The sequence below is a fragment of the Achroia grisella genome, unplaced genomic scaffold (assembly GCF_030625045.1).
Source record: "Achroia grisella isolate CSIRO2021 unplaced genomic scaffold, CSIRO_AGI_Agris_v1 utg69856, whole genome shotgun sequence".
Taxonomy (NCBI): Eukaryota; Metazoa; Arthropoda; class Insecta; order Lepidoptera; family Pyralidae; genus Achroia; species Achroia grisella.
The window spans coordinates 33739-48911 of NW_026712998.1; the positions used below are offsets into that span (position 1 = coordinate 33739).

General features: G+C 28.9%; 3 protein-coding genes and 1 pseudogene across 4 annotated transcripts in view; 2 read left to right on the forward strand and 2 right to left on the reverse strand.

Annotated features, from left to right (window-relative positions):
* Nucleotides 1-15: 15 nt before the first annotated feature.
* LOC131850067 (spindle assembly abnormal protein 6 homolog) lies at nucleotides 16-5614 on the reverse strand (annotated as a pseudogene).
* Nucleotides 5615-5872: 258 nt separating this feature from the next.
* On the forward strand, nucleotides 5873-9127 carry LOC131850057 (replication protein A 32 kDa subunit-like). Of its 2 annotated transcripts, XM_059200211.1 has the most exons (6): nucleotides 5873-6051; nucleotides 6141-6223; nucleotides 7063-7284; nucleotides 7550-7735; nucleotides 8157-8362; nucleotides 8676-9127. In XM_059200211.1, exons 1-6 carry the CDS (start codon nucleotides 6042-6044, stop codon nucleotides 8758-8760), a joined length of 792 nt encoding a protein of 263 aa, XP_059056194.1. In that variant the 5' UTR covers nucleotides 5873-6041; the 3' UTR covers nucleotides 8761-9127. The 2 variants fall into 2 exon arrangements, with proteins under 2 accessions (XP_059056194.1, XP_059056195.1); XM_059200212.1 differs by lacking the exons at nucleotides 5873-6051; nucleotides 6141-6223 and adding an exon at nucleotides 6265-6313.
* Nucleotides 9128-9329: 202 nt separating this feature from the next.
* Nucleotides 9330-10689, reverse strand: LOC131850058 (LDLR chaperone boca-like). The gene is made up of 3 exons (XM_059200213.1): nucleotides 10371-10689; nucleotides 10009-10263; nucleotides 9330-9520 (listed from the first exon to the last, which is right to left on the reverse strand). Exons 1-3 carry the CDS (start codon nucleotides 10502-10504, stop codon nucleotides 9346-9348), a joined length of 564 nt encoding a protein of 187 aa, XP_059056196.1. The 5' UTR covers nucleotides 10505-10689; the 3' UTR covers nucleotides 9330-9345.
* A 762-nt stretch (nucleotides 10690-11451) lies between these two features.
* LOC131850064 (protein spinster-like) overlaps nucleotides 11452-15173 on the forward strand; it is a 30121-nt gene continuing 26399 nt past the window's right edge. Inside the window, exon 1 of the mRNA XM_059200218.1 lies at nucleotides 11452-11925. Coding sequence (XP_059056201.1) covers nucleotides 11721-11925 — 205 coding nt within the window. The 5' untranslated portion in view covers nucleotides 11452-11720. The remainder of the gene's footprint in view (nucleotides 11926-15173) is intronic.

Sequence of the window (15173 nt, forward strand, 5' to 3'; positions counted from 1 at the left end):
GTCAAAACGTCATAATCACGTACGAACGGATACTTCATGGTACGATTTGGGACGATCGAAACGATATTCTCCGTTTTCGGGCACGATTTCGGAATGAACGTTTTTCATGGTACGAATCACACGAAATATCGATCCGAAATTTCGGAATTGCACTTCGTGGTAGACCTACAGACGATAAATTTGGTGCAGTATAAAACTGATTTATGGAAACGGACTGTCGAAGAGAACATAACATGTACATTGTTTATGGTCGAGCTATGGTTATGAGACTTGTACGAACTTCCGTCGAATATGTTCCTGATAATTCGATTTGAACATTTTGTACATTATATAGGATTTTCGTATTTCGTTACAGTTACATTACAAAATAAGTTATGAAAAATTTATTTTTATTATATATTGTAAATATTATGTTCAATGAAAATAAGCAGACACTAAAAAATATATGTACTTCTACCATTTTCTTTTCGCGATAATCAACTTTAGGTAAAATATTAGTCTTATTTTCTTTCCCAGACTTTCGTTCAGCTTCACTTGGTTTAGGCGTTTTACTATCTGTAAATAAAATACGAGGTGAATAAAACTGTAATAAGGCGCCAGAATACTAATCTGGTATATTCCTGGCCAAGTAGCGTGCTTTGCAAGATATGTCAGGTTTGAAAGGTGTGTAATTACAAGTTATGAAAATGTAACAACTTTAACCTTCTCAGAAAGAACAATGTATGAATGAATTATACCCCGTATATATATATACATATATACCCCAAGCAGATAGATAGTTGTTGTTTTTATACTATGACGTGGTAAACAAGCAAGTTGTTCATGTCTATAGGCGATAAGTAATTTTGATCAGTGTGCATAGCTTATATGGCCTATCTGTTGGACACACAGTGTCCACATCAAATTATAAATTTGCATCTTTTTTGTTACAACCGTCTGTTTTATTTTATTGCATAAATACCTTCATTTAACCTATTGTTATTGCCAGCAGGCCTTAAATATTTTGGGTCTAGGCCTAATTTCGGTGTATGTGAATCTTGCAAGGGACCTGGGCTATCTTCCACGTTTGACCTAAAAATGTAATAACAGTTTAATAATATTAGATTAAATTTCAATGATCCACGAATTTGTTTTTTTTTTTTCAAACAATAAAATAAACAGTATGATTAATAAACAAAAAATATTAATCTTGACTAGATTTAAATTTATTGGTATTTTTATATATTTGTTACAATTTTGAAGTTGCATAAAAGTCAATTGACTGATCGGATACATTTTGTGAGTTTGTTTTGTTAATATTGCTAGGCAGAAAGTAAGGTGTAGAATTAGTTACACTCTGCACGCCATACTTTTGTGTATTTTCCAGGACATTGCCTGAATCACATCCCTCAACTTTTCTATGTAGCCATTGTATGACAGAGAAAAAAAGAATTGTAAATGATGGTCAGCACCACTAAGTATGTTAGAAGAAGAAGCATATAATTCTACAAATTATGTTTATTTTCTGTAGAGACCATTTCTATGAATACAGTTGAAATTACCCATATTGTTATTTTTAATGGTTTCGTCACGATCCTTCAGTGCTTTCTCATTATCCTCACATGTCTCTTTTAAATGACTTAATTCTTCATTAAGCTTATCCATATTTTTATTTGTTTTCTGTATTTCCAATTTCAAATCGTTTATTTCTTTATTACTAGATTCTATAACTTTCTCTTGTTCCAATGCTATAGCAGTTCTGCATAGCAACTGTAAAACATATTTATTTATTATGCACTTACAAACACTTATTGTACAAATAAATGATAAAATTTAATTAAATTATAAACTATAAAAAACAGTACCTTCTCTCTTATTTCAATGAGCTCTGCATTTTGTTTTGATATTATTTGATTAGCTTTCATGAGTTGTTCTGATGCAGAATGCGCTGCATTATTGTTCTTATTGACTAAAGACTCGCTTATTGCCAGAAGCTCTTCTAAGCTTATCTGTAAAAAAAAATACAACATGTATTGGTTAGACTGAAAATGAAGAATCGGCATTTTTTTTTTTGTTATATTTTTATAATAGAGTTTTATTTCAACATTTTGCTTATATACTTATATATTTGTAGACATAAGCAAAATATGCAAAATGCAAAAATACACTAGTGTATTTTTAAACTGAACCTATTTGTACATTAAAAATGGAACATATTTATATGTTGGTGTTGCCTTGATTCTGAAAATAACTATCCTAGCACTATATGTGCAGACTATATGGTCTGCACAATAGCAAATATATATTGACAACAATATCAAGGACAACCCATATATATTATTATTTTTAATTCTAGAAGTATTATTGAATTTTTTTATAATTACCTTTTCTTTTTTCATACTTTGTATAGATTTATTCAAATCCTTAATCATGTCTGAATTATCCTTAGCAAACTGTAAAAAGGAAATGATGCAATATGAAAATTTGTAATAAATATATATCCTGCAGTCATAAAAAATTCTGCAGTCTGAAAATGTACATGGTGTATACCTGTTCTAATGAAATACATCTGGTATTTACTTGATTAAACTGCTTCTCTTTCTCTGCAATTTCTCTTTCAAGTGTTGTATTTTTTGCTTTCAATGTAATGCTACTTCTATATGTGTCTTCTGCACTTCATTTTCTAGCATCATTAGACGTTGCGATTTATCACTACAAGTCAGAATATATTCTTGAATTTTATTGCATCATATACTTACACTAAGAGGCAAATATATCTCAATTAAAATTCACTGTAAAATATGTAGAGTCAGAGCATGTGTATGATATTCTGTAGTGAAAAAAACATTAAGAATTATATTATATTGCCTCTATTCTTTGAAGTTGTCAAGGTATATCTTGATATTGTGGAAGTAAACAAATTTAGGTCAGCAACTTCATGACGCGCAATTTTATTATATGGTCCTGATACTTTTGGAAGACTTTTGGGGGAACCTAGTTCTGTACTATTATGTTTGAATATACATCCAAATTCTAGACTATATGCAACTACGAAATATTACTCAATAGTGTATGAGATGTTACATTGTTAACCAGTCATAGTTGATATGGTAAGTCCTTAGAAAAACAATGAAAGATCATGCAAATAATAATATTACTTCTAAAGATGTGGATCAAAATTTATTTAAATAATAAGCAAAATATACCTAATCTGGTTTTCTAATTGTGCGATATTTTCTTTCAATTGTCTAGACAATACATTCAGTTCATCAATCTGTCGATCCTTTCTATTAATATTTTCTTGAAATGATGCAAGTTGTACTTTTGACGTATTTTCAGTCGTCTTCTGCCATTGAGACCTCTCCTGTGGGTATAATTTTATTTATATTATATAATACTCAAACTCTCTATATAAATGTATCTATAATGTAACTTGTATTATTAAGACTTATAGAACACCATTTACAATGGAGACTTTATAGTTGTTTTTCTGTGATGGGACAACAATCAGATAGAAGAAAATATTTGCGACTATTTTTACAGTATACAAATTGGTACAAAATTTTCACTAATTACTTTAATATGCTCAAAGAGCTAAATACCTTAATAACTAATTTGGATAGTAACTCAAGTCTAATGAAGGCAAACCTGTGTCAACTTTTCCTTTTCATGCTTTAATTCATCCTGATATTCAGCTACCAGTTTATGTTTGTCCTCCTCCATTTTAGAACTACATGTGTTAAATCTTGTATTTTTCGTTCCAAATTCAAACATTTGTCATTCCATCTAGCATCACTGGAAGCAGCTGAACTTTTAACTGTTGCCAACATTTTCTATTAAAAATATAAATTAATTAATTATAATTATATTATATATTAAAAATTTATTAAAGTATAAGTGTTTCAATTATAAATGTTACATTTAGGTAATGGGTGCAAACAAGTACTATCAAGAATTGAAAGCAGATAATTAGACATATAAAAGATGTTGTAGTAAATCTCAATCAACTACCCAAATAACTAAAACCAGCATAGGTTTGGTTGCTTACTTTCAAATTTGTTATAGTATCAGCCATATGTTGTTTTATATCAGCATCTGTAGCGGGCCCAGTTCTTAGAGATAAGTGAACCAGGCGTTTAAATTCATTGTGCTCAATAATTTCAAAGTAATATTGCACAGGATTTGTTTGCTGCATTATAAGAAACCTAAAAACATAATTTTTACTTTAATAAATATCATGTTTGTACTAAAAACTGTATGTCAAATATATGGTTCAATAGAACAAGTGTAATTGACCAAACCTATAATAATGTCTAAAATTATGCTTTTATAATGTTTGATTGATTTATTATATATAAGTTAAATACAGTCAAAATATTATCAAGATATTTTTAATGCAGACTAAATTCTTGTAACTTATATGATATAATGGCAAGTAATTAAATAAATTAATATATTGTAATATTTATTGTACTTAAAAATTAACAATTTTTTATTTTTTTTACTCAAGCTTTCACAGGAAACAATCTCAATAGCACTGCAAAATGTGACCATGAATTCAAGATAAATCTAAAGCTATTTAGGATAAACCCTAAAACTATAAGCATGAATATGCGAACATAAACCTGTGTATAATCAGTTTACCATATTTTAAATAACAATTTTCCCTTACATGTTGTTTGATGCACATTGTTGGAGTAATCTAACAAGCTGAGATGAGAAGTTATCAAAATCAATAAGAAGTCCTTGTTGTTTTTTCAAATCTTCATAATCACATGGTGTTATATTTAAAATACACAAAAGTGGGATCATTGTCATCTGCCAAGGATATTTTCTGAAAGATTTTATTAATGGGTACCATTAGCTGCACTTGCTAACTGTATACTTTAGCACACTCTGTACATATAAGTTTATTAATGAGTTATAGAATGTTGGATATTACTGGGATATTATTTTTTAAGACTAAATTTAATCTTCAATATGAATTCAATACTATTAACACTATACTTTTAAATTTACCGTCACATATTATAGCCTCAAACATAAAACAATACAGATACAGTTAATTTTGTAGTCTACCTTATACAATACTAGTTGTGCCCGCAGTTTAATCGGCGTTAATTTTCAATGTATAAATTTCAATAAAAAATTTTATATGTTATTCTGATGCATAAGCTACATTACTGTAAACTTTCATCAAACTCCGTAGTTTATATACTCGTTCAGTAGTTTATAATATTATTACGATATATTCTAAAACTATGATATAACTAAATTTATGTGTGATATTCTTAAAAAATCTAATGCAATATTAGATTTTTTAAGAATATCACACATAAACATAGTAATACATATATGACGATGGATACTAACCAAACTATCGTTGCTAAAAACTTTATCTATTGTTACTGTAATATCTTTTTTATAATCTTCAAAACCACGTTTAAAATTTACATAATATTTGCCCGTATGAATGTTTCTGCTTGCCATTATTGCAATGACATTATTAGAAAGCTAGATATATATTGTGCTTCAGTAGTGTATTATTCCTTGTTAAAACTTTCAAACTATCAATAAGATTTCATAACAAAACTGTAAAATGTAGTTTCTGTAACGCTGCGAGTTATGAGTAGTCTGTCACCACCACCACAGATTAGAAAGACTTAAAGTCTGTTTTTTATTGTTGTTTTAGTAAAATATATTTCAGTAAAAATCTACTTTATTACACCACTATCTTTATTAATACTTATACTTCATTCATTCTGCATTGATGGGTGTCAAATGAATACCCACATATAATATGTGTGTATTGATATAAATCGCTAATTAATATTAATTTGTTATTATGTCTCAACACTATTTAAATATCGCAATTACTTGGCAACATAGGTAATGTAATGTCAAATTCGAACAACACTTGTGCCGGTACCAAATAACCCAAGTTAATTTATTTTGTTTTTTTCTTTAAGTCAATATTATAAGTTGTTTTAACACAATAAATATTTAAATAGTCATATAAGGAGACTTTTATATTATAATTCATTTCCCTTTTCTAAATCAAAATGTGGAATGGTAAGGAAATATTAGTTTATAATTAAGACATTATTTGCATTTTAAAATTTCGTAATGTCATTTTTAATCCCACTTGATATTGCTTTCAGATCAATCTGTGGCTGGTGGAGGATTTTTTAATTCCCCTAATCAATTTGGAAATGCGGTGACCCCTAATCAAGCACAAAAAACTGTACGTTGGCGCCCTTTTGCATTATAGCGTATCGTGGGTGACAGACAGTAAATCCTCTTAAATATGGGTACCGATAAGGGTATACAGATAGTATGCACAAAACAATAGATTGTGATAACATGTTAGTGATTAAGAGAGGCTGGCTTTATAAATTTGCCTTCAATTTATATTCGTGCTAAAATATGAATTGTTACCCTCGCTATGCGACAGGGCATATAACGCTTCAGCTATCGTTATTATTATGCTTTGTACCCTTTAAAGTTTTTGTTTGTAAATCGATATGAACAAAAAAAACATTTTAAGTGTAGCTCGACATTATAATAACTTTACAAAAATCAGTTAGGCTGTTATTGTAATGAGAATAACACAAACACATAAACAGACAAAATTCTAACAATTATTGTAACAGTATTTGTTCTATTATGTTGATAAAGTCCCTCAATAATAATTTTTCTCATAAATCTTTCCTACTGGCAACAATCAGTTATATTTTTATTATACATAGGTATATAACTAGAAACTTAACTTTGAACTTGTTAACCAGGATTGATAAGGTCAAACATGCTTCCATGCACTCACTTTACTTTCTCTGTTTTTTTTTATGGATGGATACAGTATGCTGTCCCATCAGTGAAGTATTATAGGCTGATTGTAAAGTCAGTTGGTTCATCATGGTCAGTTAACCCAGAATGGTTTCCATGGGGTAACTAATTCCAATTACTAACAAACTTCACTGTATTGTTACCTAAATTATAATAGATGCAATCATAATGTTTTGATGTTGCATGGTATTTCAGTCATAAAATAGCATTTTATATGGCAACTTTTGTATGTTTCAGGGTCGAAGAACTTCTCGTACTGCACCTATTGTCATAAGACAAGCTTTACATTGTGGTGATGATGGGGTAAAGATCTGGGGCACTGAGATACAAATTATCTCAGTAGTAGCTCGACTAAAAAATATTAGAACACAAAGTACCAAAATTACATATACAATTCAGGATATAACTGGAAGGATGAGAGCAGTTCTTTGGTTAGACCAAGATGCCATGGATGAAGATGTACTATTATTATTTTTAATTTTATTTACAATTTTTTTTAGTGGGTAGTTTGGGCTATTGTAAGGTGCTTGGACCTGTAACACTGCAACCTACATAGATCTATTGTGCTCACTCATTTTCAGATTTTGCTACCTTTGCTTTGCCCTTGCCTTTGCCGATTTTGCTTCCGTCAGGAACTAAATTTGAAGGATATTCTTACGAACCATGGTTTTTATTTTCTCAGGGTAGATTAATAATTTCTACAGTTTCCATTTTTTTTGTTTAGGATAAAACAGCACCAAATGTTCAAGTAAATGATTATGTACAAATTTTTGGAAATGTGAAAACCAACAAAGGGAAGAAAGTCTTGATGGCATTCAAAATCATTCCAATAAATGATGTAAATGAAATTACATTCCATTATTTGCAATGTATTAACAATAAAGTTAAAATGGAAGCTGATTCAAAGAAGGTATGTTAAAGTTACCTAGTCTGATTTTATAACATATCTTTATAATGTTATATCTATAATAATTTTAATTTTTTTTTTATTCGTTTTAGATGTATTGAACATCTAAAATAATTATAAAGATTAAAAATAAATTAATGACTATAGGAATAGTTTACCTAAACAAGTCAATACAAAAACTAAACATCTAAAATATTTGTTTTTCTCAATTCACTGAACAGATCATGTATATTTTTCTTATAACAACTGACTATAATAATATAGAGGTACTTATAATTTATTTCATTATTTGTATCTTACATGTAATTATTCTTAATTTTGAATGAAATCATTATCTATGTAAATGACTTTTCAAGAATTGACTTAATAACATGAATTTCTAAGGGTTTATTATATTATAACTGTATATGTTATTTTTATACAGGAAAAAATTGTCAGCAACAATGTACCTTCGGGACTGCCAGCAAATTCAATGTTGGGAATCACTGATAATAACCAGTCTGTAAATGGGTTGAATGCGAGACAAATGATGGTTTTCAATCTGATACGTGTATCTACTTTAGAGCAAGGAATAAGCAAAGATGACATGTATTCAACATTGAAGGACCGCATGTCCAAAACTGAGTTTGAGTTAGTATTATTGCTTATAACTTGAATAAATTATTTTCATTAAAAACTAGTCCCAGAAACTATCAATACAATACAATATCACAATTTGCTATCAAATTTTTTTTACCTGCCCACAGTGAAATAGTTACTATAAATATAATAGAATAGGTGTTGCATATCTTTTATGATATTTATTTTTTTTACTGTTGTTTAACTCTAAAATAACCAAACATTAGTAGTACTTTATTTTATCCCAGATGGGGTAATTTATTGCAACATACAGATTCATTAATTATGTAGTAATGCATTTTTTTAATCTACCTTATAATTTTAGACAAATACTGGACTGGATGTGCGGTGAAGGCCATATTTATTCTACAATTGATGAAGAACATTTCCGCGCCACTGATGCTTTTTAAAAGCAAACAATTGAAATTGTATTCACATAAACATGTTACACAGTTTGAATGTGAAAATAATTTGTTCACTTAACTAAGTAAAAGCTTCTATTCATACAAATTTAACTATTATAATCATTTATAGTAGAAGCTACTTATACCTAAATATATTTATGTATCCATCCTTGGTAGTTTAAATTTATTATTCATATACAGTCTTATCTAAAATTGTACAACATTTGAGTCTACGGAATATCATTGTAGATTCAACAAAAACCCCAACATCAATTTAGATAAAAAAAAGAAATTGTAGATTCATAAAAAGTTCTTGGCTGAATATGGTGTGGTAACTTTAGAGGGAAACTTCTTCATTCCATGAATTCAACATATGGGTTGCACATTGTGAATTACTGTGTTATAATAGCCTTAAAGTATGAGGGTAGCCTATAAAATATGAAGAATTGGTTATATGTATTCTACACAAAAGTATACTTATTGTAATAAACAATAAGGTTTTAATATATATATTATATAATTTGTTTAATATTCAACTTATTCTTAACTTTAGTTATTAAATAAATAGGCAGATACATTAGTAACTCAGATCTATAATTCATCCCTTACAGCTTTATTTCTAACATCAGACTTTTTCCCTGTATATGTTTGACTCTCTAACTGAACATCTTTCAATTCATCTTGCTCTAGGAAATATTCTTTAGCTGTCCACGCTTGTGAGCCATCTTTGAACATAAATATAGCTCTATCATCATCAATCAAATACCTGTAATAAATATTAACAGTATTATTAAATAAGACAATTCCAATTAAATTTTGTAGTAATACAGTATAAAAAATATATCAGGCTTATTTACTATGTTATGTGGACCAGTAAGTCATATTTTGTAGCTTAAACAGATAAATTAATTCTTAACGGATAAATAATAATAATTATCATCTAGTTACCATGATTAAAGAAAAAATCTAGTCTTGCATAAGCAATGTATGAACAATTCAACTTTATTTGGAAACCATAGACCAACACATGCAAAGACTATAAAATATTGTTACTTATACTTGAGATTTGTTTTATACACAATATTTGACTTCTTTTTTTACTATTAAGCTTGTGACAACAATATTCTGGAGATTGGCTATTTTTTTATTTTCATCATTAACAACATTCTGTCGCTACCAGCTATAATACATATAATTAACTATTATACGAAATTCATTAGCAAATATGTATGTACATAATATTAAAGTTGATACCTTTCTGCTTGTATATGGTTACTCCATAGACCAGCTTGCCAGATTTTTGTCAACTCCTCAGTTCTAGCTCTGGAAGGTTTATTAGCAACAGTTACAAACATCATTAATGTTTGGCCTTTTTTAGTAGCTTGTAACACTGATTCAGGGTTAGACATATCCATCTGTGTTAGATCTATATGTGGAGGCTTCCGCAGGTGTTCAGGAAGCTCATCTTCTGGTAGCGGTTCTTCATCTTCTTCCCATTGATCAAGTAAACTAAAAATATACATTTTCAATTTCAATATGAGTAATAATTCTATTAATAGTTAACTTGCAAGTTTTCAAATAAGTGTATAATTAAAAAAAATATATCACAGCCTTACCGTTCCATATCAGCATCTGAGTAATCTCTTATATCCTTTTTGGCCCATTCAGGTTTATCTTCTTTTTGATATTTTTTTGCAAAACTACAGTGAAAAATGACAAATAATATTATACATACTTTTCCCGACTTCATTATTATTATCTATAAAGTATATAATGATTCGTTATTATGCAGTACTAAATTCCTTCGATATTTTAATATTGTTGTAATTACATTCAAATATTTTTAATTTACTAATGTTTTATTTGAGTGAGAATGTAAAAACGAGTAAAACGTATATGTGGACTATTGTGGACAAGGGTTTACTCTCTTGCAATCCTTTGACAACGGCAAGGAATGACAGCTGACGCCAGTTGTTTCCATTTTTTTTTTATTATGTTTTATAACGATATTTGGATAACAGTCCATTTGAGTCCAACCTTATCTAATGCTCTAAACTGTTTTACAATATATGTCTATTTACGTAGAATACAGTATTCTACGTACATTCAATACACCTTATATTTAGAAATCTTATTTTTGGCTGTGATAAAGTACGATAAACATTTAATACGCATAGATTATATAGATACCGAATTATATACAACTGACACGTTAACTGCACAAATAGTGTGTAATAATAGTGGCATATTGTAAATACGACTGACTATTATTAGATTAAATCAAATTTTAAAGATAATAAATGATTTTTCTCGTTTATCGGTAAAACTACAAGTCTTGTGGAAATCAGCACATGAAAAAAAATAACATGATAGCTACCCTATGGTTAATCTTTAAAACTAGGATTAGCTGTATGGTCTCAGGACTTTTGCCTGTTCATTAAAAAAAGAGTAAAAGTTGAGTGGACGACATCACTTGTTCAAATATGAAGAAGTTTAAAAGTAGACTAGGCTGTACGGTCTAAGGGTCTTTGCCTGTTCCATCACTGAAAAGGAGATGGACGAATATGAGAAAAAAAAGTCTATGGTTATTGGTTGTGTCAAGTCAAAAATTCAAAATTATTACGTCAACGTCATGGTCGGTTGTGCACTGTTTTGTTGCGTTGTCAGTTGCCTGTCTGTAATCTGATTGTGACGAACGTTAACTTTCTTACTTCGATGTGATAATCATGATTTTTGAACTTCAATACTTAAGCATTTTATCTATTGCTCTTTGATTTCTATACATACATGATACTTATGCGCCTACTCGGTCTAATGGACACCCAATATTACTGTATTTATATTTATTTTATTTTATTTTGAGGGTAATATCGCGTGTGACTGTCGCATTTTAGTAATAATCTGAAGACCAAATTGTTTGAAAGTGTTACTGTAATTTATTATCTTAGGACTTTACTGAGTGCATAATGGACCAAAGTAGCATAACTCCAAATACCTCCAATCCAGAGTTGGAGATAAATGGTGATAATGATTCCGCTACCACGTTGCTTCAGGAGAAGCAAACTAGGAGAAGAGAAACACTGAGAGATGTTACTTTCATTGAATACATGACTGTCGGAGTGCTGTGTTTTGTCAATCTCATCAATTATATGGACAGATTCACACTAGCAGGTAAACTTATTATTAGTTAATTTAAAGATTGTTTTAACAACATCTGTGTTACATTGAATGTGTATGAATCAGGATTAAGGTTTTGATTTTACTTGATGTAGAATGGGAGTAATACATATATTCAACAATTCAACAACTGAATTTGATTTGGAATGTTCTGTGTTGGACATCGAGATTGTAATTGGAGTGTTACTACATGAGACAAATGTTATGTTATGGTAGTCATTATGTATCTACATGATAATTGAGTCAATGAGTCACTCCTTTCAGAAAAGGTGTAATTATAAAATGTTTTAATTATTGCTTTAAAATTTATATTTATATATATATATATAAATATATTAATATAATTATAATAATAAAATTGTGCAGTTTTGGAGTTTACAGTCAGTAAACTCAGAACAAGTATTATATATATTTAATTCTTCCAATAATATAAAACAATTATAAAAGAAACATTAATTTAAAATACTTTTCATATTAAAATGTCAAAACCAAATGGTCAATTCAATCACAGTAAATAATTATGACTTACATAAATATTTATATACATAACATTTTCTGTGTAGTGTTGTAAAAACTGGAACTGATAAAAACATTAAAATTTGTACGATTTAAATGTATTAATTCATATTCGTAATTCTATTCAAATATTTACAATAAGTTAAAAAATAGACATCAGTTTTTTTTCTTATAAGAAATCTAAATTCAAGGAGAATTTTATTTTTAAAAGTTGATTAACCGCACATATTTAATCGGATTGAATAATTATGATGTACACTACAAAAATTAAATTATATAATTTTTAGTATGTGTAAAAAATGAAGTGGTATCTTTTCAAACTGCATTAGTACACAGTGTAAATGTTTCAAAAAGTAATAATTTTACATTGTGTGACTTGTTTTTATCTATTTGTAATCTAGGCCAAGGTTACAAACAATTGTTTATTATTTGTACTATCTACACCTAATGTAGAGAGTAAGTCTTGACTGACAAACTCATCATGACTGAGTTGAAACTATTAGAACTATATAAGCCTTATTCTATTTAGACTTTTTGTACACAATTTAGACAAGAAAGAATTTTTGTAAATTTATATCCTGAAGAGGTACGAAAATGGTTTGATATTTGTATATACATAATAATATATACAAATATCGAACCATTTTCGTACATATCTATATGTACAAATATTAATTTGTTCTTATGAACATCACCAAATTTTATATTTAATTCGGTAATATAGATTTTTATTCTTGATGTTAGGTAAAAGTAATTTCCGCATAATGACTAATAGTAGATCAACTGAGGATCTTGCTCGTCATAGTGCATTTTTGCGTTGTTTATCTCGCTTCTGCGGCACCCACTCTTCTTTAAGTAAATCTGACATGGATGTAAAAAATGGTTATGTAAGAATGCTTACTGGTAACCACTGGACTAATCTATTGTCATTTTTACTCACTGCCCTGACTTTACTAAGTCTGTGGTTGCAAGTTCGAAATTGGAAATAGAAATTGGAAATAGAAATAGAAACTTAGATATTACTTATTGTTAAATTACCCTACTTTAAAATTATGATTTTTTAGTTCCAATAAAGAAATGTTATTATTCTTATACTAGCTTGCAACGCAACTCTCCTTACAAATTGTCAGATGTTACGTGTGACTTCGTCTGTACAATCTTTTATCCCCTATTTCAACCTATTCTAGACGAGTTTTACATAAAAGATAGCTTATATTCGCCATCCTAATACTTATAATTATTATTCATATCAAATTAAATCATATAGTTGTGAAAATGTAACAAAAAGAAAGACGGACAGGCAGACACACACGCTTTTGCATTTATTATATTACATTATACTATTATCTACAAACATAATATACAATACAACAACATACAATGGATTATTAATCAATCTTTTAAAAATTATCGATATATATTGATAGACCCCTGCAACATCGAATGTGGGTATTTAGTATTAAGTTTTCTATGACCATACACCTGTGTGATTTAAGCTTGGAGCGTATATATCTTATATTATTATACTATACTGAAAAAACGAAATGTCCTTTTTATCAATTTTAGCCCAGTGTTTACTCATTATACTATACGATAACACCAAAACATATACATTTGAAAGAAAACAATCTTTGGAATCAGGTGATTTTATCACCTGATAATATGAAATGATGTCTTTTCAATCAATTTCAATTGCAACATAATTATTATGGGATCATCACGCTATGTCGCGTGAAGTAAACAAGTGTCGTTCTAAAAGCATCTGATTATCGTAAAATAAAAGTAGATTGTGTTAACAAATACTGTCATATTTATAGTTAGTATAGTACTATATATTACAATCTCTTAGGATCATAATTAACGCCTGTTTCTGAAAATGTTATTTTCATAATGCCTGATAATCTAAAAATTAAAGATAAGACTTTAAAATCTCTATGAAACCATATTGGTTGTTAGCTCCTAGCTTTATAATGGGATTATATGTCTTAATAGTGTCGTTTTATCTTCAGAAATATGTCTAGAAAGGATGCTGGTTACGAAATATTCGTGTAATCCCATATGACGCAAGAACAGTGTCGTTAAGTTTATTATACTCTCAGGACCTTTTAGAAAAACATGGGATGTTCTCGTGCTTGCGATCGTTTTACGGCTTTTATGGCAATTGGACACATTGATGTGTTGGCGTGCGGCATTATCAGAGACATGTTAAATTGTCTTCAAGCAAGATTGCCAGGTATATAATAATAGTATAAAACCGTGAAAATGGAAAAGTGACAAACTGCTAGTGACAATGATTACTGGTTTAGATAGGCCAATAACATTACGATTGTTATTAACTGGGTGTATATCTGTAGTAAATAAATTCGAAATGGATTATTTCTTATAAGATTTGTTCTTTAATGAAGTGTTCGTATTAACTAAATGTCATTATTTTAAAGAAATAATTTAAACTTCTATTAACTCGGATTTTGCGTTACTTTTGGATATCTTTGGTTTAACTATAATAGACGTTACGATAATGTTTCATACATAAGAAAAATAAATTTAAAAGCTTTGCGAATAGAGTCGGAAATTGAGGTTCAAAATATTTAGACTGGCTTATGTATCATATGAAAGGGGTTAATTTGTACACTGACCAACATTTAACCGATACACACTGTACCGGTTTTTATCTGCATCAGTAAGAGGTACTGCTGCAGTTAGTTGAATATGGACTTTGGACAGTA